Source organism: Corylus avellana, chromosome 4, assembly GCF_965113065.1.
Source record: "Corylus avellana chromosome 4, dhCorAvel1.hap1.2, whole genome shotgun sequence".
NCBI lineage: Eukaryota > Viridiplantae > Streptophyta > Magnoliopsida > Fagales > Betulaceae > Corylus > Corylus avellana.
The window spans coordinates 5,285,506-5,308,873 of record NC_142493.1 but is presented as its reverse complement, the minus strand read 5'-3'; the positions used below and the strand labels follow the sequence as shown (position 1 = coordinate 5,308,873).

Here is a 23,368-nt window from a genome sequence, read left to right as displayed (position 1 = left end):
AACCGAATTTGTACATGACAATTTTCTGAAAAGGCCCGTCTCTAGTAGCTTGAACAGATGTCTCATGGTAATTTTTGATCCAATGTAATGCACTAATGCATCTATGATCTATCATTCAATCTTCTAAAAGCTCCATATACCATGTAAATGATTGATAGATACAAAGTGCAACAGCAATCAGATATATAAATCCAGTCAAAACAATAGCTTTGCATGAAAGTGCACGTGAAAATTCATGTAAATGGAACAACTTGCAAATTTTGTCCTGGAGTGTATTTGGAAGCTGAAACACCTGAGCCGTTTAATAAAGATAGCCTACTTGGTCCCTCTATACCTTAAAGCTTCCCCATCAACAGCGAAAATACTTAACGGTCAATGGCATAACCACAGTACAATTACAAGAATTGAACTTTCACTATACAATATCAGAAGCATTGAAAACCAACATAACACCTATTCTGAGAACACGGAACAATACGACATAAAAGGCATCAAATTATAATGTCACTGGGAAAAAAAATGAGCTCAATATGATATATCTAAGCAAGTAACTAAAGTTCCTCAAAAAATTAAAAACACGACAAATAGAAATACACATTGAGTTCTCATGAAACAAAATTGCAGAACTTTCTATTGTCATGACGACAAAGCTGCAAGCAGGTAATAAATAATACAACTACCTCATAATAAACAGAGAGGCAATAAAGTTTCATCTTCTCCCAGCAATCCTCAATAAAGGAGAGATGATACCCTGTATCTCTTGTAATGACTGTTGTATCCTTATCTCCTCGTCGACAGATCGCTTAAGGTTTCTAATTTGATCCTCCAAGGCCTCAGAGCCTCTAATAACTTCAACCCGCATTTCAAGCACCTTCTTTGTCAATCCCATCAACAAACCTGAGTATCTTGGCACTGTGGTGTACTTTTGCAAGAAACTCAACAACAACCCAAGCTCCACGTTATCCAAGTTCTCAACACATTTCAACAACTTCCTCCTCGCAACTAATTCCTCCATCACTGCCAGCACATTCTCTGGATTCTTACTGCCCAACACTGACACCAAAGCCCCCTTATGCCTAAACTTCTTCAACAACTTATCATGCTCTGCTAACTTCACCTTCTTCGGCCTCACTACCATGTAATCTCCCTCCTTAGGCTTCTCCCCTTGTCCTCTATGAAAATAACGAAAATATGAAGGCCTCATAACCCTTTTCTCCTCCTCCTGGCCTAAACTCCAAAAACTCTTGATACCACTCTCCGCATTCTCCTCCTTTGTTTTCCTCTTCCCAACATACATTATCCCATTAGAACTCCCAATCACTCTCACCCCACAATCAGGCGAAAACCCAATTGACATAAGTGGCGCTGGGAACCTCATCGAATGCGTAACCTTCGCCCTCCCATAGTCGAAAACCTTCATATACCCATCCAATCCCACACTAAAAACTCTATACTCCCTCCCCTCCTCTCCACTTTCCTTCCCAACTCTCCCTACACAAACCGATGTAACCGTCTTTGTATGACTCTCCATTGAATAAATCATCTTTCCACCCCCTATCAAATCCCATATCTTAACTGAGTTCCCACCCGCTGTAGCAACCAACCCCCCGGATGGCAAAAAAATCACATCTTCAACAGGTTTTCCATGGTTCACCTCCATAACCCACTTGGAATCAGTCACCCTCACGTCCCAAAGCTTAACCGTGTGATCATACGACCCAGTGACGCACATTTCATGACTAACAGGTGAAAAATCACCACTACGCACATAATCCTTATGACCCCGAAAATCTACAATTGGGGTCTCGGCAGCTACATCCCAGTACTTGACGAGGGCATCGTCACCAGCAGAGACCAAATGTAGCTTATCATGAACTGGGTATTGAACATAACGTACTGGGCGCGTGTGAGACCGAAGCTTACGCAGTGGGGTCCGGGTTTTGACATCAAAGACTTGAACTAGGCCTGATAGGTCCGAGGCGGCAATCAGGAGGCCATCGCAGCGGAACGAGGCGCAAGAGACGACATCAGGGAAGGAGGAGATAGTGGAGGAGGGGGAGAGGGTTTGGGGGCTGAAGAGGGTGAGCGAGGTCGAGTGGGTTGCGGCGAAGGTGTGTGGTGGAGTGGGAGAGAAGGTGAGAGAGGTGATGGAAGAGATGAGGTTTGAGATTTGGTGATTCTTGAAGGAGGACCAGTACTTGGACTCTGGGGTTTGCGTGGGGGTTCTGGGCTTTGGTCTGAGCTTGGGTTTGATAGGTTTGAACGTTGAATTTTGCCTTGGCACCTCCATCATTACCCTGCAACAGAAAATGCACAAGGAATAAGTTAGCTGGTTTACAATGACTACAACTGTCAGTATTTATAAGATTCAGTATGTGATAGGTTTCAGGGCTTGTGCATGTTTCAGGGCTTGTGCATGTGTCCCCAAGCAGTATAGGCTTCATTTATACTCCAACAGAATTTAACCATAGAGTCAGCAAAATTCGCAGTACTAAAACTTGACTCAATAGGTGTTCACACAAACAGCAAAGTAATTCTCAGGGCGCTCTAAAGAAGGCTATTGAGTCTACAGCTGTGAAAAATATTGATGCTGCGAACTAACTGCTGTCTTGCCTGTGCACAGATCAAGAAAACTTTATGATTCTTGTAAAAATTTGTAAATAACATTGGCTTTGGAGACTGTTCTAGGCCTACAATGACTGCTTGTATTTTTCTTTTTTTCTTTTTTTAGAAGTTTTCTTCTTATCAAAAACTGACTGTATTGATTGAATTCTTCATAATGATATCAATTCCTTGGGAAGTCATATTATGTTCTATTGATTGATTCCCTTTCAGTAGAGCACATTAGCATGCGGCAAGAGGCAAGATTATTTTTAGGGGTCTGTATCAGTTATAACGGTAACTGTATAGGTAATTTCAAAATTTTAACCGGAATTGTCAGTCAAATCGATTAATTCACCGAATTCATTTCGATAAAAAAAAATTTCATTTCGTGAACGTGAACAAATTTTCAGAGCACATCAAGATCGGTTAACCGTGAAAAAAAAAGAAAAAAAGAAAAAAAGAAAAAAAAGCAAGAATATTCAAGAAACAGAGGAATCAAGCACGACCCAGGTGAGAAAAGGCCAAACTTACCAAGGAGATTATTATGATTCTTTCTTTCTCAAGTGTTCTCGAGCAGAAAAACTGCTCGGAGGATTCAAAATCCTGGGTAAAAACAGGATCAAAATCAAAGACGGCGGGAGACGAGAGAGAGGGAGAGAGAGGCAGGCGTGAATTTGCTTTAGGTTTAGGGCTAGGGCTGAAAGAGATGTGTATATATATAAGTGCAAAACAATTTGTTTTGCCTTTGAATTCTTGGTACTGTGAAGCCAAGTTAGCTCATCAATATTTTCACAGAGACGGATTTTAATACCACCAGTCACAACACTAACAAAAACATACCCATAAAACTCAATGCGAAATCTATGAATTCTAATAAAAATGCAAAAATTTATGTGATTTGGACAACAACAGAACAAGAACAACGCGGATTTGTTTTCTGGTGGGCAACAAAACAAAAGCTTACAAAAAGAACATACCTTCGGGTTTGGGGAGATCGGCAGCCGGCGGCGACAAGAGACGCTGGCGTTAAATGAAGTCGGCGGGAGCTAAAGAGAGTGTGAGGCCGAGATGAGATGGTGCCAGAAGAGAGAGGGAGGGTTTAGGGTTTAAGTTTGGTTTGAGAGTAGTGAAGGTGAAATTCTATCGGGCCCGGCGAAAGTTATTTTCCTTTTTTTTTATTATTATTATTATTATTATTATTATTATTTGATATATATATATATATATATATATATAATTATAACCAAATAATTTTATTGTTAGGTTTTTAATGTTGGCAAATTCAGTCTCAAAACATGTTTGGTTATAAGTTTAAGTCTAGGGTTAAGTCTATAAAAAAGTTGATCAAAAGACCTGAGCATTCAAGTTTGTGTATGTTGTCACTTGTCAACATTAATGTAGTATGATTAAAATGATCAAACTTTTGATTTCTTTTTTTTTTTTGACATGTCCGCATAAGAGGGGGAAGGAGGATTCGAACTAGTGACCTCCACTTCATTAAGTGTGGTCCCAACCGATTGAGCTACCTCTTGGGGACCAAACTTTTGATTTCGAGATATGATTAAAGAAAACTTGGTGGCATTGGAAAGCTTATTCAAAATATTACAACTTTGTATTTTATGAAAAAATGTCAATTCCAATATTTACTGAATAGCTCATCTGCAATCTCATATGAAGCTCGTACGAAAGAGGTCCTACTTGAAGATTGGCCAAGAAGCTCATCTGCAATGGGTACGAATGAGATTTTCACACAATGCTTTGTTTGAAAGTTCATTAGAAGCCTCTTACGGACACGCTGCATTGGGAATTTGTATTTTTGTAAGTTAATCCAGGCTCCTCCGAACGAGCACATAAAAACAACAATATTTTGGAAACAAACTTTCAAATTTAAGGGCTACTTTTCTAAAGGCCTGTTTGGAATTGCGTTTGAGAGGCCTAAAAATGCCTTTAACACTAAAAAAGTCAGTTTGAAGAAAAAAGTATTCGTTTGGTAAAAAAATTGAAAGCCTATTTAAGGGTCAAAAAAGTCTAAAAATGACTAAAAAACACTTTTGACAAAAGCTTCAAAATGAAGTTTTTGCTCAAAAGCTTTTTTTGACTTAAAAGCTCTATTTCTCAAACGCAATCCATACAGGCTCTAAGTCTATTTAAAGGCTTTTCGGAACATGATTTTTTAAGGGAATTGTGGCATTATTTCACGAGTAATTCTAGAAGCCACTCTTATGTATCTCTTGTATCCCTTTTGCGCCACTCTCAAAATAAGATGGCTTTTAAAATCATCATTTAATCAAAATTTAATAATAATCAATCACAAAATTAATGGTGATTTTAGAAGCCACATTATTTTTTGAGTGACATAAAAGTGACTTCTAGCATTAATATTACTCTTATTTTCCGATAAGAAAGAATTTATTTCTTTATGTGCTAAGAGAGAAAATTCATATTTTTGTGCTTTTCAATTGCTTCTTTCTTAGAGTCCTCGTTATAAACTACAACCATTCATCAACAATAACTGAAGTTTATCGGAGTTCCGATAAAAGAGATCAAGTAGAAGAATTGTCCAATGATTCTAAAAAGAGCTATTGCGGTAGAAGACAAGTGAGTCGCTTGTCTATTACAAATTTATAAGGTTGTGTCAATTGTAAAAATTTTGTAATTATGAACATACTTGTAATTTCTCATTCTATTATTATTATTATTCAAAATTATTGTTTTTGGCTTTTTCATTTTTAAAACTTATCTTTACTATTTTTTTCCTTTGTTGTCAAATAATGAAAAGAAAACTACATTTCATAATTCCAATAATGTATTGATCAAGTAAATACTCATAACGGGTATCACAAACCCCTTGAGAAAGCAAGTACTGAGCTTAGATGGTGTAAATTTTTCATTCATATTTTTTGTTGTTACTTAAACAAATTCATTACTTTATGCCTTTAGAAAGGTAACTTTTCTTGCAATACTTTTTGTTGTTTGGCCAAAACATAATTTCTTTTTTTTTTTTTCTAAAAAAAAAAAAAAACATATTTTTTGTGTTTTTGGTTGTTTGTTAATGTTTTTGTTTCGAGAACAAGAAACAAAAGACATAAAACAAAAATTTACAAACATAACCAATTACAAACATAATGAAAAGAAAACTACATTTCATAATTCCAATAATGTATTAATTAAGTAAATACTCATAACGGGTATCACAAACCCCTTGAGAAAGCAAGTACTGAGCTTAGATGGTGTAAATTTTTCATTCATATTTTTTGTTGTTACTTAAACAAATTCATTACTTTATGCCTTTAGAAAGGTAACTTTTCTTGCAATACTTTTTGTTGTTTGGCCAAAACATAATTTCTTTTTTTTTTTCTAAAAAAAAAAAAAAAACATATTTTTTGTGTTTTTGGTTGTTTGTTAATGTTTTTGTTTCGAGAACAAGAAACAAAAGACATAAAACAAAAATTTACAAACATAACCAATTATAAACCTTCTGATCTAGGGTTTTTTCAGTCAGCAAGAATCCCATCATATTAACCATTACTGCTATTCACCCTCAGACACAACTACCAATCTAACTAGGAAAACGTCTAATGCATGTATATAATCAAAGAAATTAAGCTCCTATTTTCATATTTCATGAGTTTATTACTATGGAATATGTCGCCCTAATGTATTACATGATTTGCTATCCCTGTAATTCTCCCCATATTCTTTTCTCTGACCAAGATATGTGAAAATAAAAGTAATTTCTGAGTCTTTAATATGGACAATCAAAGTGCAAGTCAATACCAGGCCAAGCAATTGGTTCTTGAAGATTACAATGTTTTGTGTGGGAAAAAATTCCCAATTTTAAGTTTGCCAACTTAAAACTTTTGCCTTCTAGATAAAAAAAAAGTTAAAATAAAAAATAAAAATAAAAATAAAAATAAAAATCAACTAACCCACAAAGAAAAATGCCACCAGAAATCTCTCAACCATTCTAATGAGAGATACATCAGTGCTTTCCTTTTGGCTAGCAGAGGCGAACCTTATCACATTACTCCAAAATCACAATATATAATGTCTACATTCTGCCCCAGAAAAAGAAATGATGCATAGTGTATGCTTAGATGACAAGCATATAAGTATTTGAATTTGCCTTCAAATGGATTAGTTTGTTATTTATTACTGGGAGAACAGAAATACTTCACCAACATGAAGGCAGTAGTTATCTCTGTTGGATTCCACTTGGCCATGTTTGATTCTTCACAGGTTTCAGGATAGCTTCAAGCTCTGATAAAGTTTCCTCATCTTTCCCAGCAGTTTCGAGATCCAGAGCAGCAGCAACATTCTGCTCAACCTGGTTGTCAAAATGCCACCAATTTATGAACATTTTGAAAAGATTGATTGTTAAGAGATAATTCAACATCATTTAGTAGATAATACAACTCAATTCATATATCGCTTGGTATCATGCTTAGGTCTTGTGTATTAATCAGGGACGGGCCACTAAGACAATTTTCTGGCACTTAGTTGGAACTATGGAATCCTTGGTTGACAAAAAAATTTTAGCATCACTACTACAGGCACATGAAGAAAATAACGACAATGCATGCTAAAGGAATCCTAATTTATTTATTTATTTTGGATGAATAAAGGAATTCTAATTTAACCATGTAGAAGGTGGTTTCATTATACACTTATAAAAAAATAAAATAAATAAAAAAGGTGGTTTCATTACATAAAACAGGAAAATTATATCTGATATCCCTCATTTTTTTGGATTCTTTTCAACTTTTAGATCCAAACTTCGGTCTATTTTCAATCAAAGACCTCCATTAGTTTTTTTTGATAAGTAAATCAAAGACCTCCATTAGTATTCTGCAAATTTTACCTATCAAAAAAAACAAAAAAAAACAAAAAAAGAAAATATTCTACAAATTTTAAATGGATTTTTTCAGTTATACCCTCCTAATTTTAAATGTCGAGCTCAAGCTCCAAGCTTCAAGCTCTAAGCTCCATGGCCATGGAGGTCAATCTCCAAAGCCAGGGAGGGAGGTTCACTATGGCTCAAGCTCCACGGTTGGAGCCTAGAGAGAGAGGGAGAAATTGAGGGATATAACTGGAAAGAAAGAATTTTCCTATTTTAAAATTGACAAAATGCTTATTGGAGTCTATGATTGGAAATGAGCTAAAGCTTGAAACTTAAAATTGAAAAATTGAAAACTTCGATTCTTAAAATCAAAAGGACCAAAAGTACAAGAGGTGTCACTCAAATAGAGTACTGCATCCATATCTCCATATTTTAAGTTCTTGACACCGAGACTTGTCCACTTTCTACAACAATAAATTTCTTAACAAAAAGCTGCCCCTCGCAGTTGTTCATTCTTGTAATTGCAGCCAACTTTTTGCAGTATCTCATTTTGAACATCCATTTTAATTATATCCGACTACAAATACATTGACCTTCCGTAAGCAATGCATCATAACATTGCACAATATACTCACATTTATCACATAACTTAAGAAGGATGACACTGAACAACTAATCATAAACTCATTGCAAACTTTATCTTGAATAAACACATTTGGAACATGACTTTATACGGAGGGGAATCAACTAAAACACGTGTCTACATGAATTAATTATAAAACAAGCAGAAAGACGTACACATGTTTCTTATGTCCCAGCAGTACCAAGAATTTGAGCCAATAGCTCCACTTGATGAGTGTTAAAGATGGCTATTCATACTCAATATATGTCAGTTATCATGTAAAGCACAATGACAAAAAAGTGAATTCCTATGTGTTTAGAGTAAATATTTTATAGAAGAAAAAGGTCAGGAATTATTCAATTTTAATACAACAGACATGAGCCAGTCAATTTATATATATATATATATATTTGATGTCCATGTGTAAGGCTTGAGAGCAGGGTTATATGCATATACTCAACATGCTGAGATAGATATGAGTGAAATTTTTGAAAAAAATACATGTATATTTTGGTAATGTGGAAATTAAGGAAATGATAAATCTACCTGTCTAACAGAGTTCATTCCAACCAGCACAGATGAAATGTCTTTATTTGACAGGCTATATTGCATAGCTAACTTTGAAATATTTTTCCCCTTTTCTTTACAATAGGCAGCAGCAGCTTGGCATGCAGACTGGAAAATAAGAAACAGATTAAATGGTTAAAAAAAAATCATATTAAATCCTGCAAACCACACACAAATTTCAGAAATGATGTAACCATCTAGACCATAAGCAAACAGTTATAATATCTTTGAGAAAATTTAAAATGTTCAATGGCGGAGACAAAGGGGCATGAACCTATTACCTAAAAAATGATCAACAGAGGCGACTCTCTTATCTGGACAGACATCAAAACTTAACAGGTAGCAAAATTACGTTTATTTCACAAATAGAGTTTTGCCTACCTTTTGTGGTTCATTCTTCTCTTTACCTGGTTAGCTAGGAGTCCAACATAGGAGAATGAAATATTGTGGTAATCCCGTGTACTCAAATTGGAATTTATCGTGAACTACTTCCCCTCAAAACTTGGCAACAAGGTAATAAACATTATTTGTTCCTTCATAAAAACATAAACCTAGTTGCAGGTGTTCATGAAAGCACTTATGTAGAAGCACTTTTCTAGATATCTGAATATTATATAAACTAACGTCCATAATCAGAAGAGATTTTCATTCTATGTAATAATTGATCATTAGTTCTTGTCAAGTGTCAATCTCTCCCTTTATTCCTCTCTAAGAAGTGTCTATCTCTCCTTCCACGATATCTGTTAGCTTGGGGAACTTTTTCATTCCTTTTTGGCATCACAGGCTGACACACATCAGCACATACACATATAAAAATGGTGTTGGTTAAAAGGATATATCCTGATGCAAAAGAAGCATAAAAAATTAAAATTTAAGAAGAGCACCTTGAGTTCAGGTGAAGCTGGGTGCCAACTTGGAGGACCACTCTCAGTAAGAAGACCCATTGCAAGTGGAGAAGCAGTAATTATACCAACCCCTTTGCTCTTTAGGTAAGGTAGTAAATCCTCCAATGTTGAATCATTAATACTGTAGTGGCAATAAGACAGAATTACATCCACTGTGCCAGGTGGCACCCGATCAAGTACATAAGTAAAAATTTCCAAAGGAAGTCCAGTAATTCCAAGAAAACGGATCTTCCCTGCTTCCTTTAATTTCTGAAGTGCAGGAATAGTCTCATTCACAACCTGTTTACAAAACCATTAAAGAATCCAAGCATCACTATCACAGTGAGTTTCATAACAAACATCAAACATGTGAATACCCTTAGAAATATGCATAATTATAATGATACATATTCAAAGAAGGTAAACAAGGTTAATTAATTAAGCACCTGATCTAGAGATCCAAATTCAATGTCATGGCATTGCAGGATATCAACGTAATCTAGCTGCAACCTTGCCAAGCTCTCATCAATGCTCCTAGTCACTCGATCGGCACTGAAGTCAAAACCATCAATGTACCGCCCACACTTTGTTGATACAATATACTCGTGTCTTGGAACTCCTACAGCTTTTAGTGCCTTACCAAGTACCTTCTCTGACAAAGTCCCTCCGTAATATCTTAAAAATGAGAAAACAAAAGAAAGCAGAGAAAGAAAATACAGTATCATCAAAACTTACAAAAATGAGTGAATTATCACAATTAAAGCACATAATTAGCATGTCCAAGAATGAAAGTTAAAAGCAACTAATTATTGGAGAACAAGAAAGCACATAATAAGGGTGAAAGCGTGCAACTTTAGCACAACTACTGACCTCTATTTGGGGCCAAGAGAAACAGAGAAAAAAATAGTGTTAAACTTGAAATCTAATGCATATGCGCCCCACCCCCCCCCCCCCCCCCCCCCCCCCCCCCCCCCTTTTTTTTTAATGACTAATAGCCAAGAAGACTAAATAGAGTTGAAAAGAGTGAAGTTTTTAACTTGTATATACACGGCCATGGTTATCCCGGACTGTGTTCTGGAAAAAAGTGGCCTGCTTCAAAGAAAGGGCAAGCACTATTGTGTTTCAAACCCACTTTCTGGACAACACATACAAAGAGACCCACCAAAAGTCAAGTAATTAGCGATCTTCATTAAGATGGATCGCCCTTTACACGGTCACCGAACGATTCACACAACAAAATATTTAGATAGAACTTTAGTTCGTCACTCCTTAGATTTGTTCACCTTTTAAAATTTTTGGGCAGCCAAACAAAGCATTAATGAGTTCCAAGCTCTTGAAAGGTATTAAGATCAGCAAAACAAAAATCTTTGTCCACTAGAGTTTTCCATAATGAAAATATAACATCTATTACTCTAATATTTTCTAATTAAAATTAAGCCTTCCAGAAATAGTAACACATGTGCCGAGGCATCAAATAAATTGATCAATTTCTTCTCATAAGAACTGAACCCAACTACACATACGGAATTCCAAATTTTGTTGGCTAAGTTAGATTAATCTAAGTGTAAGAAGTTTTGTTTTTCGATCGTGCATTACGAGAGATACGATCATTTCATTTTTCAACTTTCCTTTACTTTCCATTTTTTCCTACATTTTCTCAGCAAGAGACATTAAAGAAATATATCCCTTTCTTTTACTATACATTTTCCACTCTTTCCCTACATTTTCTCGACACTAAATGCTGTCACACACACAAAATTTCACTTTTCAGGAATGAAATTACGTACGGAGAGGTGTCGAAGTAGTTGATGCCTAGGCGAAAGGCCTCCCGGACGGAGGCGATGGCATCGTCATCGGAGACTTGGCCGAAGACGTTGCCGAAAGGCGACGCCCCGAACCCCACACAACTGAGCTTGAGCCCAGTGTTCCCAAGCTCCCGGAGCTCGACCTTGGCCGGCGGCGAAGCCATTCGTTCCAGGGTTCTGTGTCCGAGCCGAGGGTGTTTGGGAAGCGAGAAAACTTGAGAGTGAAGATCCCCGGGAAAGAAAGTGTTAACGGTTAAAAGGAAAATTGAGTGGAACAAGATTTAAAAGGCCAAGTGGTAGAACCGTGGCACGTGGGGTTTGGATCGCACTGAGTTGGATTGAATCTCTAGTGGGTCCCACACAGAATGGATTTTCATTGATCTGTGTTTCTTCGCAGAAGCTGCTGCGGTCATGGACTCTTGCAAAGAGACACATACAAAGATTGGAGAATTTTCACTCAAATTTTCACGTCAGATTAGTTTGATTTTGATGGATAAATTTTTTTTTTTTTTTAACTGCCTTTTTTGATTCACTTTATTAAATTTATATGTGATTTAAATTGTTCGTAGACTGATTTTTATAACACATATATTAGTTTAAATGAGGGATTAAAAATAAATAAATAAATAGTGTTAGCTATATCTGAGTTATCACCTTAAAAGATTAATCAATTTGAAACTTTTCTAAAATTTTTTATAAAGCTCATATCTACGCTCTCATCTTACAACTATCTTTATAAATCACCAACTCTATGTGAACTATTTCTCGTCTTCTTAATATGAGATCGGTGTGTTACAATTATCACGTCAGCAAAGTGAGATAGTAGTAAAATAAAAATGTGATTTCTAACATTACTCATTAATTAATTAAAGAAAGTAAATCGAGGTCTACATTATTATTTCTTATTTCTAACATTCCACGCTGCGGCTTTTAGGGGTGGAAATAGAACTTTTAATTTGGGGTGGCGAATTTCTTAGGCATTATTAATTTGTTCTATGAGAAACGTACATTATGTTGGCACATAGTAGTTCAACAATTCAACTGCTTTTCATATTCAAATAACTCAATAATCAATCATCAATATATCTATGCTATGGCAACACGATTTCACTTGGAACCCACGTCCTCATCATCAGCGCAATGCTGATGATTTTGACTGCAATTCTGCAGATTAGATGGCTTCAATCCCTTTGCCAGCCTTTTCGCCATTCTTCTCTGCTTCAGTTTGTTTTGGTTACCGCAAGCAGTCTCCTCTCCTGAACAAATGCGTAACACAAAGGGCCCGCTTTACTCAGGCACGTAAAACAATTGAATATTGCATTAAGTTTATGTGGGCGTGTCAGTGTGTGGATCTTCACCTGAGTTGTCAGCTGAAGCATCAACTTTCTTCTCTGCGGCATTCCGTCGAACATCTGGAGGCTCTGTCTCAACATCACCACCTCCACTTTCGCTTGTTGAAGGTAACAACGGCCCAATAATATTCCCGCGGCGGGATGCGTCCTCCTTGAGCTTCTTCTTGCGAAGCCTCTTCCTCTGAGCCCTCGTCAGCTTCCTCCGAGGCCCTGATTCACCATCTGTATCATCGCACGCAGAGCAATCGCTCTCTTCCAAATCGTCTGCATTTTCACTCACTTGGTCAAATTACTGATTACGAATAATTTACATAGTCAAAATAGTTCGCATATATATTGAAACCTGGAATAAGATCCGTATCTAAGTCTTCCCGCAATATGTTCACCGGTTCGTTTTCCTCGTCCTCCTCCTCTTCCCGTATTACTTGTGGAGGAGGCGGTGGTTGGGGAAACAGCATGTTGACAACGGCTTCATTGAACCTGCGTCGTTTTTCTTCTCGGCGCATTGTACGTTTTGAAATACACAGAAAAGCTCAAAGAGACAGCTGAATATCAATTTTACCGCACAAAAAGCTGTTTTGTGGGAAACCGGAACGATGCTGTTAGACACAGCACACTCCTCACAGAAGACAACGACTGCTACAGACGAAAAAAATTCCCGAGAAATAAATCGTTTGGAATATTATTATTATTATTTGGAAAAACTTTACTTTAAACCCTTAAACTGTAGTGTCTTTTCAGAAGATCTCATAAATTTAAAAAACTCTCAATATAACCCCTCTAAACTTTTAATTTGATTCAATTGACCCATCAGTTAGATTTTAAATATTAAAAGTAGTAAAATAATGTTTATACCCCTGACTCTTTTTTTTTTTTTTTTTTTAATATAAAATTTCAAATTTATCCTTAATTTCAAATTAAAAAATAGTAAAAAAATTATTATTATTATTTTTTTAACCCACAGTGACCCAAGTGGGTCTCAGCCAGAGACCCACGGTTGGGCCGTGGCCGTGACCTGCATGGTCAAGTTGTAACCCATGCTAGGTCTTGGCCAAAGACCTGTCGTGAATATTAAATACTACATTGCCTAATTATTAAGTCAAACTGATAAGATGAGAAGTAGTCCACATAGAGTTTATGGTTTATACAGAGAGTTAGTTATGCGTACTAAATCTCACATTTCCTAATTATTATGTGAAATTTGGCTTTATAATGGATTATATAGAAGTTTTAAATTAACTAGTCCTTTTGGTGTGATAGCGCAGATGTGGCTAACGTTTTTTCTTGAGTCGTTACACATGATGGAGACACTAAAACTTCTCTGGCGCTTGTGCCCGTTGGAACAAATTCCAAACCCAGTCCGAGACGTGCAATATGTGCTTAGGCTCACCCTTTCATAGTTATTGCCTAATGGTTGATGGCTTCTTGTGTTTTATGAGATCATGACCCATAATGTTTATGAAAGAAGAACATCAACTAACTACAAGGAAGTTTCCATACTTCTACCCTCTTTTTCTTTCTTTTCACTATTTTGCTAGCTCTCTCAGAACCATACTTACTGCAGACCGTGGCGGCCAATCCCAAATTGCCGACACGCTCCTACGCTTCCACTTGACTCCTTTCTAGCCATTTTGCAAAGACATCTCTTTTCAACAAATTGGTCGCTAGTTTATAAAATCATAAACTTATAAAAAACGCTAATTAAATTTAATCATTTCATTAATATTGTAGTATTCTGGTTCTATATATATTACAAGCTTAATTAATTGAGTGCTTTTTTTTTTCTTTCTTCATAGATATTGGCTCGAGTCCTTGAGATCAAAATGCATCATGCTTATTTGCTTAAAGAAACTAGAAAGGAAACACGGTAAGCCATTTCACACGACGGCCGGCGTCGCCAAGTGCACTTATTGCCGACCCTTTTCAGGGCATTTCGGCGCCGACACGCACCCATTTGTTGTGAACAAAGCATTTTCAAACTTGGCATGCACCACCATCAGTGATCGGCTGGAATCATCAATGTCAACAACTTTTGACTACAAGTTTCTTGGGACAGAATTTATGTCCCTGTTCCACAACTTTATGGGTCGGTTTGCCGGAACTCACGGGCCCGACAACATTTACGTTGGCCACGTTTCGCCAGTTTATTGGATCAGACAAACAACAAAAGTCAAAGGAAATTTTTGGAAACAAAACCCAATTATTTTCTTAATCTCTTGTTTATTATAGATGACACGTCTCAACTCACATGGGCTTTAAACTGTGATTTATAGGGGGGTTGGGTCACCAGCTCTTTCTGTAATCTTTTTGAATGCAAAGAAAGGAAGAAAGAAAACAAGATTGTGGGTTGGCTTGGTTGATTTAGACTTTTGAGTGCCCACATGTTTAAGATTAGCGTGCTCATTAACAAAATCTTGAGTGAAATTTTTCAACGGCTAGTTGGTGAGGCTTCCTCCTAAAAGTCCACAAAACTACAAATCTGACTTTGCTTATTAGTTATGAGGATTAATTTGCCAGCTTGAAGTGACCCAGGAGAATATAATAATAATTGCACTTAAGGATAATCAGAATGTCTATGGCCAACTCACTTGTATAATAATAATTGCACTTAAGGATAATCAGAATGTCTATGGCCAACTCACTTGCAAATGTTTCAGCGTTTGAGTTCAGTAAATGTTTAGTTCAAATTTAAGTTCAAATTTAACTACTAAAGAATATATATATATATATATTTATTTTTATTTTAGGTATTCACTTTTTTAAAGCATCTTCATTTAAAATATTTTTCAGAAAACGAGAGAGAATCAAAATTGAATATTTTATTAGATTTTTATGTATTGTTGAGCTATAATGGTCAGTAAATTTGTTGACTACTATAACAGCTAATTAAATCCTTAGTCGAAATGGGCTACTTTTAGTTTTGATACCATATTAAATTACCGGTTATTCTGAAAGTTTAAACTGATAGAAAGATGTCAATTTAATCACTTAATCATTAGTTTAACAATATCTCTCACGTGTGAGTTCAAAGTTTTTTTTAACAGGTGATACTTAACACGTGTAATATTTAATTTAAATGAGGGGTGAATTGACGGATTCAAGGTTCAATTTCAGGATCTTTGGTCCTGATACCATGTTAAATTACCACTAATAAAGAAATTCGTGGGCTTAACTCATCTCATAAAATCGGTTTTATGGGAGAAGATTGTCAATTCCTTATAAATATGCTCAAGGTCTTGTCCACAGGCAATATGAGATTATTTATCAACACCCTTCCTAAAGCCAATATTTTTCTTGGTCCTTGTTACGGGGTAAGTAATATGGGCTTCATTTGTCCTGTGGTAGGCCCTGATACTATGTTAAATTATCAATTATTCCAAAAGCTTAAGCGGATAGGCATAAATGAATTTAATTATTTAATTAGCACTTTAATTATATATATATATATATATATATATATATATATATTGACTAGTCCAATGTGAACGCTCTTAACTGGCTATGGATCGGTGAGCTATAAATATTGAGGAATCAGGCAGTCTCTATCCTTCTAGTAAGAAGGAGGAAAACGAAAGATTTTATCAGAACTAAAGGGTGAGCATTCTTCTTGCTATTTCGAGCTGTTTGTTGTTGTTTGTAGGTGAGATTGTTCTCTGCCACACTTTTGAATGAAAAGTTTAGGAAAAATCTACCAGCTTTGTTGGAAATTGAATACCCAAGTAATCTGTTTTGTTTACCTCTCATGCAGGATCCTTCCTTGAACTCTTTTAAGCAGCAAAGGAGTTCTTCTAATGGAGATTTCTTCCATGAGAGAGTTATCTGAACTGGTAAGTGGTAATGTGCTCCTGCATATGTTGTGGTTAGGTGATAGTTAGTTTACTGATTATCTAAAAATGTATAAAATCTTAGCAGATAATCTTTGACTAATTGTAACAAGTTGGAAATTTCTGGTTTATAAAATGTTTGCTGAGTAATTTGAGAGTTTTCTTACGATAAGATATAATTAGAAAGAGGAAAACATCAAATTTGCAGGGTATGGAGGATCCTAGGTTCATCAACCAGTGGCACACGAACTCTCTAGATGAGCTCAGCATGCTGCAACCAGCATCCACTACATTTGGAGAGAATTTACAACATTGTTTCATGACTCACCCAAACTTCAACCACAGAAATTCCATGGGAACTTCTCAGACTGGAATTGATGGAACCATGAAACAGCTCAAAGTCAACAGCTGGAATAATTCATCCAAACTTGATCATGTATCATATCCCCAACTTGCTTCTTCTGATCCAACCATTAATCTATCGTTTGCGGATGCGAACTACACAAATCACATGGGTGTTTTAAAGCCTAAAGAGGAGGTAGTATCTTCCCAAATCATGAATACCCTTCCTTCTTGCCAGGGGGGTAAGAGGATTAGCACAAGCACTAGACTTTCCCAAGCACAAGATCACATTATGGCAGAAAGGAAAAGGAGAGAGAAGCTCAGCCAGCGGTTCATAGCATTATCTGCTATAGTTCCTGGCCTTAAGAAGGTATAATAATATTCCGTGCCAATTATATTTTCTTAATGTCTCCTCTTGGATTATTATTTTTTTATTCCTCTTTTTATGTTCCCTGATTTGACAGAACAAAAAAAGAAAATGGGATTAGAGAATATAAACTTTGCTTTCTAAAAGAAACTATATGATTGCTGAAATTCACCTAAGCTTTCTCTTAGACTAAATCCTCTTGGTATCTTTCTTAGTATAAACATTTCTATATAATCTGTAATATTTCTTAGCATAAACCACTCCTATTGACTATTACATCTTTGTGAGTTCTATTTTAGACTATTGGCAAAGGCAGGAGATTACTAATGCCTGAGTTTAAGGATTAAGTATTTCTGCTAAATCATATCTTCATGCTGTTGATAGATGGACAAGGCTTCTGTTCTTGGTGATGCTATCAAGTATTTGAAACAAATGCAAGAGAGAGTGAAGACACTTGAGGAACAAACTAGGAAGAAGAACATAGAATCAGTGGTGTTTGTAAGGAAATCTCAACTCTTCCTTGATGGTGACAACTCTGCCTCAAATGAAAGCCTCTCCAGCGACCCCCATGATGAGCATCTACCAGAAATTGAAGCAAGATTCTGCGACAAAAATGTCCTCATAAGAATTCACTGTGAAAAAAGGAAAGGATTGCTAGAGAAATCGGTGGCTGAAGTTGAAAAGCTCCACCTGACAGTCATCAATAGCAGTGTCATGACATTTGGGAGTTCTGCTCTTGATATCACTATTATTGCTCAGGTTTTCCTTCATTTGTTCTATGAACTGAATCTGGAAATTTAAGTTTAAAGTTGCAATCGAAAAAAAAAAATGTTTTTGATGTTAATTCTCTAAACTGTTGTTTATATGAAATAATTCCACTAAATGAAGGCGACTGACTCACACACACACAATGTTTTCTTTCTTGGGAAATAAGTAACTGATATTTTCCCAATTAATGCCTTCTTTACATTGTGCAGATGGATGAGGAATTCAGCATGTCTGTGAAGGATCTTGTAAGGAATCTCCGACCGGCTTTCGAGTTGATCATGTGAAAAGAAGTTGGAATTTGAGCTAATATATAAAAGCCTCTTATAAAGTTTCTTTGCTGCTGCTGCTGGAAGCTTCAGAGGACAGGAATAATCCTCAAAAACACAAGAAGTCAAAGTCTTTCAAGTTTTCTGCTTACAAGGCCTGTAATGCTCTACCATATTAGACCATCTAGTTTTAAGCTTGTTTGCTGTGAGATCCCTTTTGAAGGTGGGTTTTTCTTTATTGAATTTTTGCATGGTTAACTCTTGGCCATGTTGAAATTCTCACCTGTTCAAAAAGAGTGATATCACAGTTTGTTTGGGGTTTTCTTTTTGGGAGTGGTTGAAGAGGGAATATGGCTTTTTTGGTGTGTAGACAAACAGGCTTCTGTTTCAGTAGTTACTTAGTCATGTTTTAGAGGCATCTTGATAACTCTTATGGAGCCTCTTTTTCCTTGTAATGTCATTAGATTGTAACACTTTGATAATGATGCAATAATTGCAAGTTGTTCATATTATCCATGTATTATTGCTATTTGCAAGATTGTTACAGACAAACTCTCAATAATATGCAATAGCCATCATGGAATCAACATTTGCTTGAAAGCAACTGGTCTTAAAATTTTCATGCTAACTATAACTTTGGTTTTTAACCGTCGAATTTGCTGAACCATGATTCAAACACAACTGCAATAACATTATCACTACAAAATGACTAGTCTATTTAGAGCTCTTTAAAATTACTTATATAAGGTCAGTCTCACCTAACAAAGACCTTGCATATTAAGGAAAAAGAAATCAATTAATTTGGCACCGACTACAGCAAGATTATCTGTGTGGAAAGCAAGGAAATTACAGGAAACATTACTTGTTTGGCAATGCTTTCTTAGAAGGGGCTTTTTGCTTTTTGGTTGAAATGTGATATAAAAGTGAAAGTTGTTTTGAGTGTTTTGTGTTTAGAGTTGCTTGTTAAAATCCAAAAGACGTTATGAAACGAACCCTAAGTGTGTCTCCAGTAAACCAAAGAACAGTCAAATTAAAAAAAAATTTAGCACAATGTTGGGTTTCAGTCAACATGTGTACAAAGTAAACCAGGGATACCTAAGAAGTAAAACAGAACTGGGTCATCATACTTGCAAGGTTATGGAATTGACATTCCTCGTCCTATGTGCTAAAGGATGCCATTGTAGTAGAATCTTGATGCAATTATATTAAGTTTTTCTGTCTTTTTCTTAATGGTTGCCCTAATGTCCAAGTTACTTGGGGAACATACCAAATAAAATGATATTCTAATACTCACAGAGATAACAGTTAGGCTCTACCTAATACCAAACAGGCAGATGCTAATATCATCAATCATTTATGCCATTAGGTTGAGAACTAGGGTTAACTGATCAGTAGTTGGCATCTGATAGTAGCTTAAAGAATTGACACTCCTGAAAAGACAATATATTATCTTAAGGGTATCAAAACAGGTTATTTTGTTTGTCATTAGATGCTTTATTTAATATACACAATCTTCAAGCAATGTAAGTTGCATTAATAAAGCATTTTGGATTGATCTCTTAGTCCCCCCAAAAGATTATGATCTTCCTATGACTTTGTGAACTCTTTTCTTCTTAATTGGGGAACATTGAGATTCCTCTGAAAAAAAATAAATAAATAAAAGGGCAGAAACAGAATATTACAACCATCAAGTTGGAAAAACATGATGTTGCTGGTTTATTTGCTTCCTTAAGAGAGAAATCTTTGGATTGTCTGATGAATACATGAACAAATACTAGAGTCCTACAGTGGTACTAGGTAGAGATTCCTTTGTTGATTTGTTTTAGTTCTTGGCTCATTGGACATATAGTTAACAAGAGAAGAGGAAAAAGAAGAGTCTTTTTTTTTTTTTGAAACAAGAAAATAGCTAGAAGTTTGGCATTTACAACCATTTTCTTTCAACCATGTGATGATGGGGATAATTAGAGCTAGCTATCTTGTTGAGTATGAGATTGGATGTAGCCTATCGAATATGTGATCAAATGAATTGCGACTTTGTAGTCTAGTCACGGAAGAAGGCGACTTATAGGCTTAGATTAAAATGTCTTGATACTATATATGAGTATAGTGTTAAGGTATTGGATACTAATAGGTGAGTGGAGTTGCCAAAAGAGAAAAAGGTTGTGGAGCGTGGTGATATGTCCATATAACTGAGGTACAATCTTAACCATGTACATATAAGCTCTTGGACAGTCTCCCCGACCTTTCAAGCCGGTTTTTAATTATAAGTTCTACTTAAGATTTGTATCACATGCCAACATATTTATCACATGACATTATCTATACCGTTAGATACAACAATTTTAAATATTTATTATGAAATGACTCATTTCCTATTGAAAATGAAGAGGATGTTGATCGTGGGGGTCTACACCCAAAATGACACAAAATCAAACTAGCATTAATCTATGGAACATGGCATATATGCAGTAGATGGCCACTGGCCAGCCTGGCTTAATTAGGCTATTGTACCATAGATGTGGAATTAATCAAAGTCTGGCTTAATTAGAATGGCTTCTAGGGTTTAAACCTAGCTTGTCTCTTAAGAAATTCCTCTTTTTTTCTTTCTTTTTTTAAAAAAATTTTTTTCCACCATAGTTCAATGTTTCCAACCCGTATTAGGTTTGTCCCCCTCCATTAATTCAAAGGAAATATAGTAGAGAATCCTACCAAAGTCAAGGAAGAAATAGCGGTCAAGTACATTATAGTCAAATGCGCGTAATATATTCTATTTAGATCTTCTTGCCCCCTATATATATATATATATATATTGTGTGTGTGCACGGGTGTGTAAAGATTTTTAAATGAAAGAAAGAAATAACCTATTTTAAATTATAAAAATATGATAAATATATTTTATGTAATTTGTTTTTATCATGTTCTCAAGAGTACTACAGGGTTTTTTTTTTTTTTTTTGGGAAACTTCACTGAAGATCTCCGAACTTCCACCCGTTTTGAAATACTCTCCATAAACTTCAAAATCTCTCAATTTAGTCCCTCGAACTTTCAATTGCTCTCAATTTGAACCCCTCCGTCAGATTTTAAATGTTATATAATGTTTATACCCCTAACTTTTGTATAAAATTTCAACTTCTAAAACGTTTTTTTATTTTAAAAAAAAAAAACAAAAATCATGGATATTTTGGTCTTTTTTTGTATTTTTAACTGTGAAAATTGACGGATGGGTCCAAATTGAGAGCAATTGAAAGTTCAGGGGGCTAAATTGAGAGATTTTGAAGTTTAGGAAGGGTATTTCAAAACGAGTGAAAGTTCGGGGGTCTTCAGTAAAGTTTTCCCTTTTTTTTTTTTTGACATGTTTGCATAAGAGGGGGAGGAAAATTTGAACTAACGACCTCCGTTTCATTAGACGTAGTCCCAGCCGATTGAGCTACTTCTTACGGACAAGAGTACTACACTAAAACTTGAAGAATTATATTATACATTTCATATATTAAATACCTTAATTAATTTCCTGAGTTAGTTGATTTGTTTATAATAACTTATGAATTTATGTATGTGTCTAAACATAGTTGCATTTATGTTCTTTCATTTCCATTTTTAGCCTAAATTTAAATCCTTCTCTTAAAATTTGTATAGAATGAAACACATATATGTTCTCAAGGAATAGCTCAATTGACTAGGAAGTAGGAACCACGCCTTATTAAGTGAAAGTCACTAATTCGAATTTCGATCATCCTTTTCCCCTTTACGAACATGTTAAAAAAAAAAAAATAATAATAATAATATGAAACAATGATAGAAATGGGCAGTTTTTTGAATGTCAAATACTATTAGGTGAGTTACTTTTTATTAGCTTCTGTCACTCATGTTTTCTAACATTCGAAAAAGAAAGGAAGAAAGATAATCTCTGCTTTAATCGAATTTTCAGTGCTAGGTGCAGGTTCAGTGATCACAAGAAAATTTTATGAAGTTGGCGTGGATTCGACTTTTTATAATGGAGAATCACTCACATAAACTTGATTTGTATTAGTCGCCTTGAAAACCATTAATATTTTGGTAGGACTATGTTAGGCTATATATGATTCAATTGGTCTTGAAAGAGTGCTTGCAGTTTCCTCTATCTATACCCTTTTTAAGTAGTTTTCAACCGACATGTGTTATCATGCTCACGCTTAAATAGAATAACCACAATTAATTGCCTCTCCCTTCATTTTAATTTAAAAAGAAAAGAAAAAAAAATATTGACCTACGGTTTGACCCATAAAGATAACGAAGAAAAACGGTTAATTATCTTTCTGTAATATCCACGTGGATTGTAGCACCTCAGATTTTGAAAGTCTTATTTTAGAGATATTAATTTGATGCTATGATTATATTAATATTCATATTAGGCAATGATGTTAATTCTTGAGGGATTTATGATATTGTATGAATGGTAATTGGAGATTAGTAGGTAGAATAGTATAGGGTAGGTAGAATAGTAAATGGTAGGTAAAATAGTAAATGGTAGGTAAAATAGTAAATGAAGGGTAGAATTATAAATGAAAGGCGGAATAGTATTTGTTTTTTTCCTATAAATAGAGCTCTTCCCCTTCACAATTTTCACCACTCATATCCTCTCTTCCACATATTCTTCCTTCTTCCGTTTTCTACTCGGTCTTTCTTCTTTCTGAAAGTGTTTACACGAAACAGAGAGAGAAAGGGCGAGACAAAGCGTTGCAAGAAAGAAAGAACACGAGAGAGAACGGACTTGAGAAATTAGTTTGAAAGATATACTAGTAGTGTTAGTCAGATTGGAGCAACTAGATCATTCAGACCACTTTTAGCTTCAGTCTAGATGTAAGTAGATTTACTACCCCTTCTAAAATTACTTCATGTCATGCTATTTATTCATTCTTGTATCAAACTATTAATGGTTATTTTATTTACCTGTCATGGAAATATGTTGCATGCATGAAGGATTTCTAAAAGAATTATTTAGAAAGTTTCTATTACTTTAAACACTTTATAAGTACAACAAGTTTATATTTGGAAAAGTTTCCATTTTGAGAAAAGGAAGTTGAGAAATGATGATGATTATAAGAAAGAAGAATGATGATAAACCCTCCTACATGTTGCCCTAAGATG

General features: G+C 35.3%; 4 protein-coding genes across 5 annotated transcripts; 1 reads left to right on the top strand and 3 right to left on the bottom strand.

The window, feature by feature from the left end:
• Positions 1 to 463: 463 nt before the first annotated feature.
• On the bottom strand, positions 464 to 3,754 carry SWA1 (transducin family protein / WD-40 repeat family protein). The gene is made up of 2 exons (XM_059590173.2): positions 3,582 to 3,754; positions 464 to 2,297 (listed from the first exon to the last, which is right to left on the bottom strand). The coding sequence occupies exon 2, from the start codon at positions 2,291 to 2,293 to the stop codon at positions 710 to 712; it is 1,584 nt and encodes a 527-aa protein (XP_059446156.2). The 5' UTR covers positions 2,294 to 2,297; positions 3,582 to 3,754; the 3' UTR covers positions 464 to 709.
• Positions 3,755 to 6,593: 2,839 nt separating this feature from the next.
• LOC132180039 (NAD(P)-linked oxidoreductase superfamily protein) lies at positions 6,594 to 11,709 on the bottom strand. The gene is made up of 5 exons (XM_059592886.2): positions 11,305 to 11,709; positions 9,964 to 10,192; positions 9,518 to 9,817; positions 8,613 to 8,741; positions 6,594 to 6,931 (listed from the first exon to the last, which is right to left on the bottom strand). Exons 1-5 carry the CDS (start codon positions 11,484 to 11,486, stop codon positions 6,800 to 6,802), a joined length of 972 nt encoding a protein of 323 aa, XP_059448869.2. The 5' UTR covers positions 11,487 to 11,709; the 3' UTR covers positions 6,594 to 6,799.
• A 613-nt stretch (positions 11,710 to 12,322) lies between these two features.
• Positions 12,323 to 13,312, bottom strand: LOC132179727 (uncharacterized). The gene is made up of 3 exons (XM_059592490.2): positions 13,018 to 13,312; positions 12,681 to 12,938; positions 12,323 to 12,578 (listed from the first exon to the last, which is right to left on the bottom strand). The coding sequence occupies exons 1-3, from the start codon at positions 13,178 to 13,180 to the stop codon at positions 12,430 to 12,432; spliced, it is 570 nt and encodes a 189-aa protein (XP_059448473.2). The 5' UTR covers positions 13,181 to 13,312; the 3' UTR covers positions 12,323 to 12,429.
• A 2,871-nt stretch (positions 13,313 to 16,183) lies between these two features.
• On the top strand, positions 16,184 to 18,707 carry LOC132179276 (transcription factor bHLH25). Of its 2 annotated transcripts, none has more exons than XM_059591976.2 (5): positions 16,184 to 16,268; positions 16,423 to 16,501; positions 16,707 to 17,210; positions 17,592 to 17,966; positions 18,185 to 18,707. In XM_059591976.2, the coding sequence occupies exons 2-5, from the start codon at positions 16,466 to 16,468 to the stop codon at positions 18,257 to 18,259; spliced, it is 990 nt and encodes a 329-aa protein (XP_059447959.1). In that variant the 5' UTR covers positions 16,184 to 16,268; positions 16,423 to 16,465; the 3' UTR covers positions 18,260 to 18,707. The 2 variants fall into 2 exon arrangements, with proteins under 2 accessions (XP_059447959.1, XP_059447960.1); XM_059591977.2 differs by lacking the exon at positions 16,184 to 16,268 and adding an exon at positions 16,270 to 16,314.
• Positions 18,708 to 23,368: the final 4,661 nt, after the last annotated feature.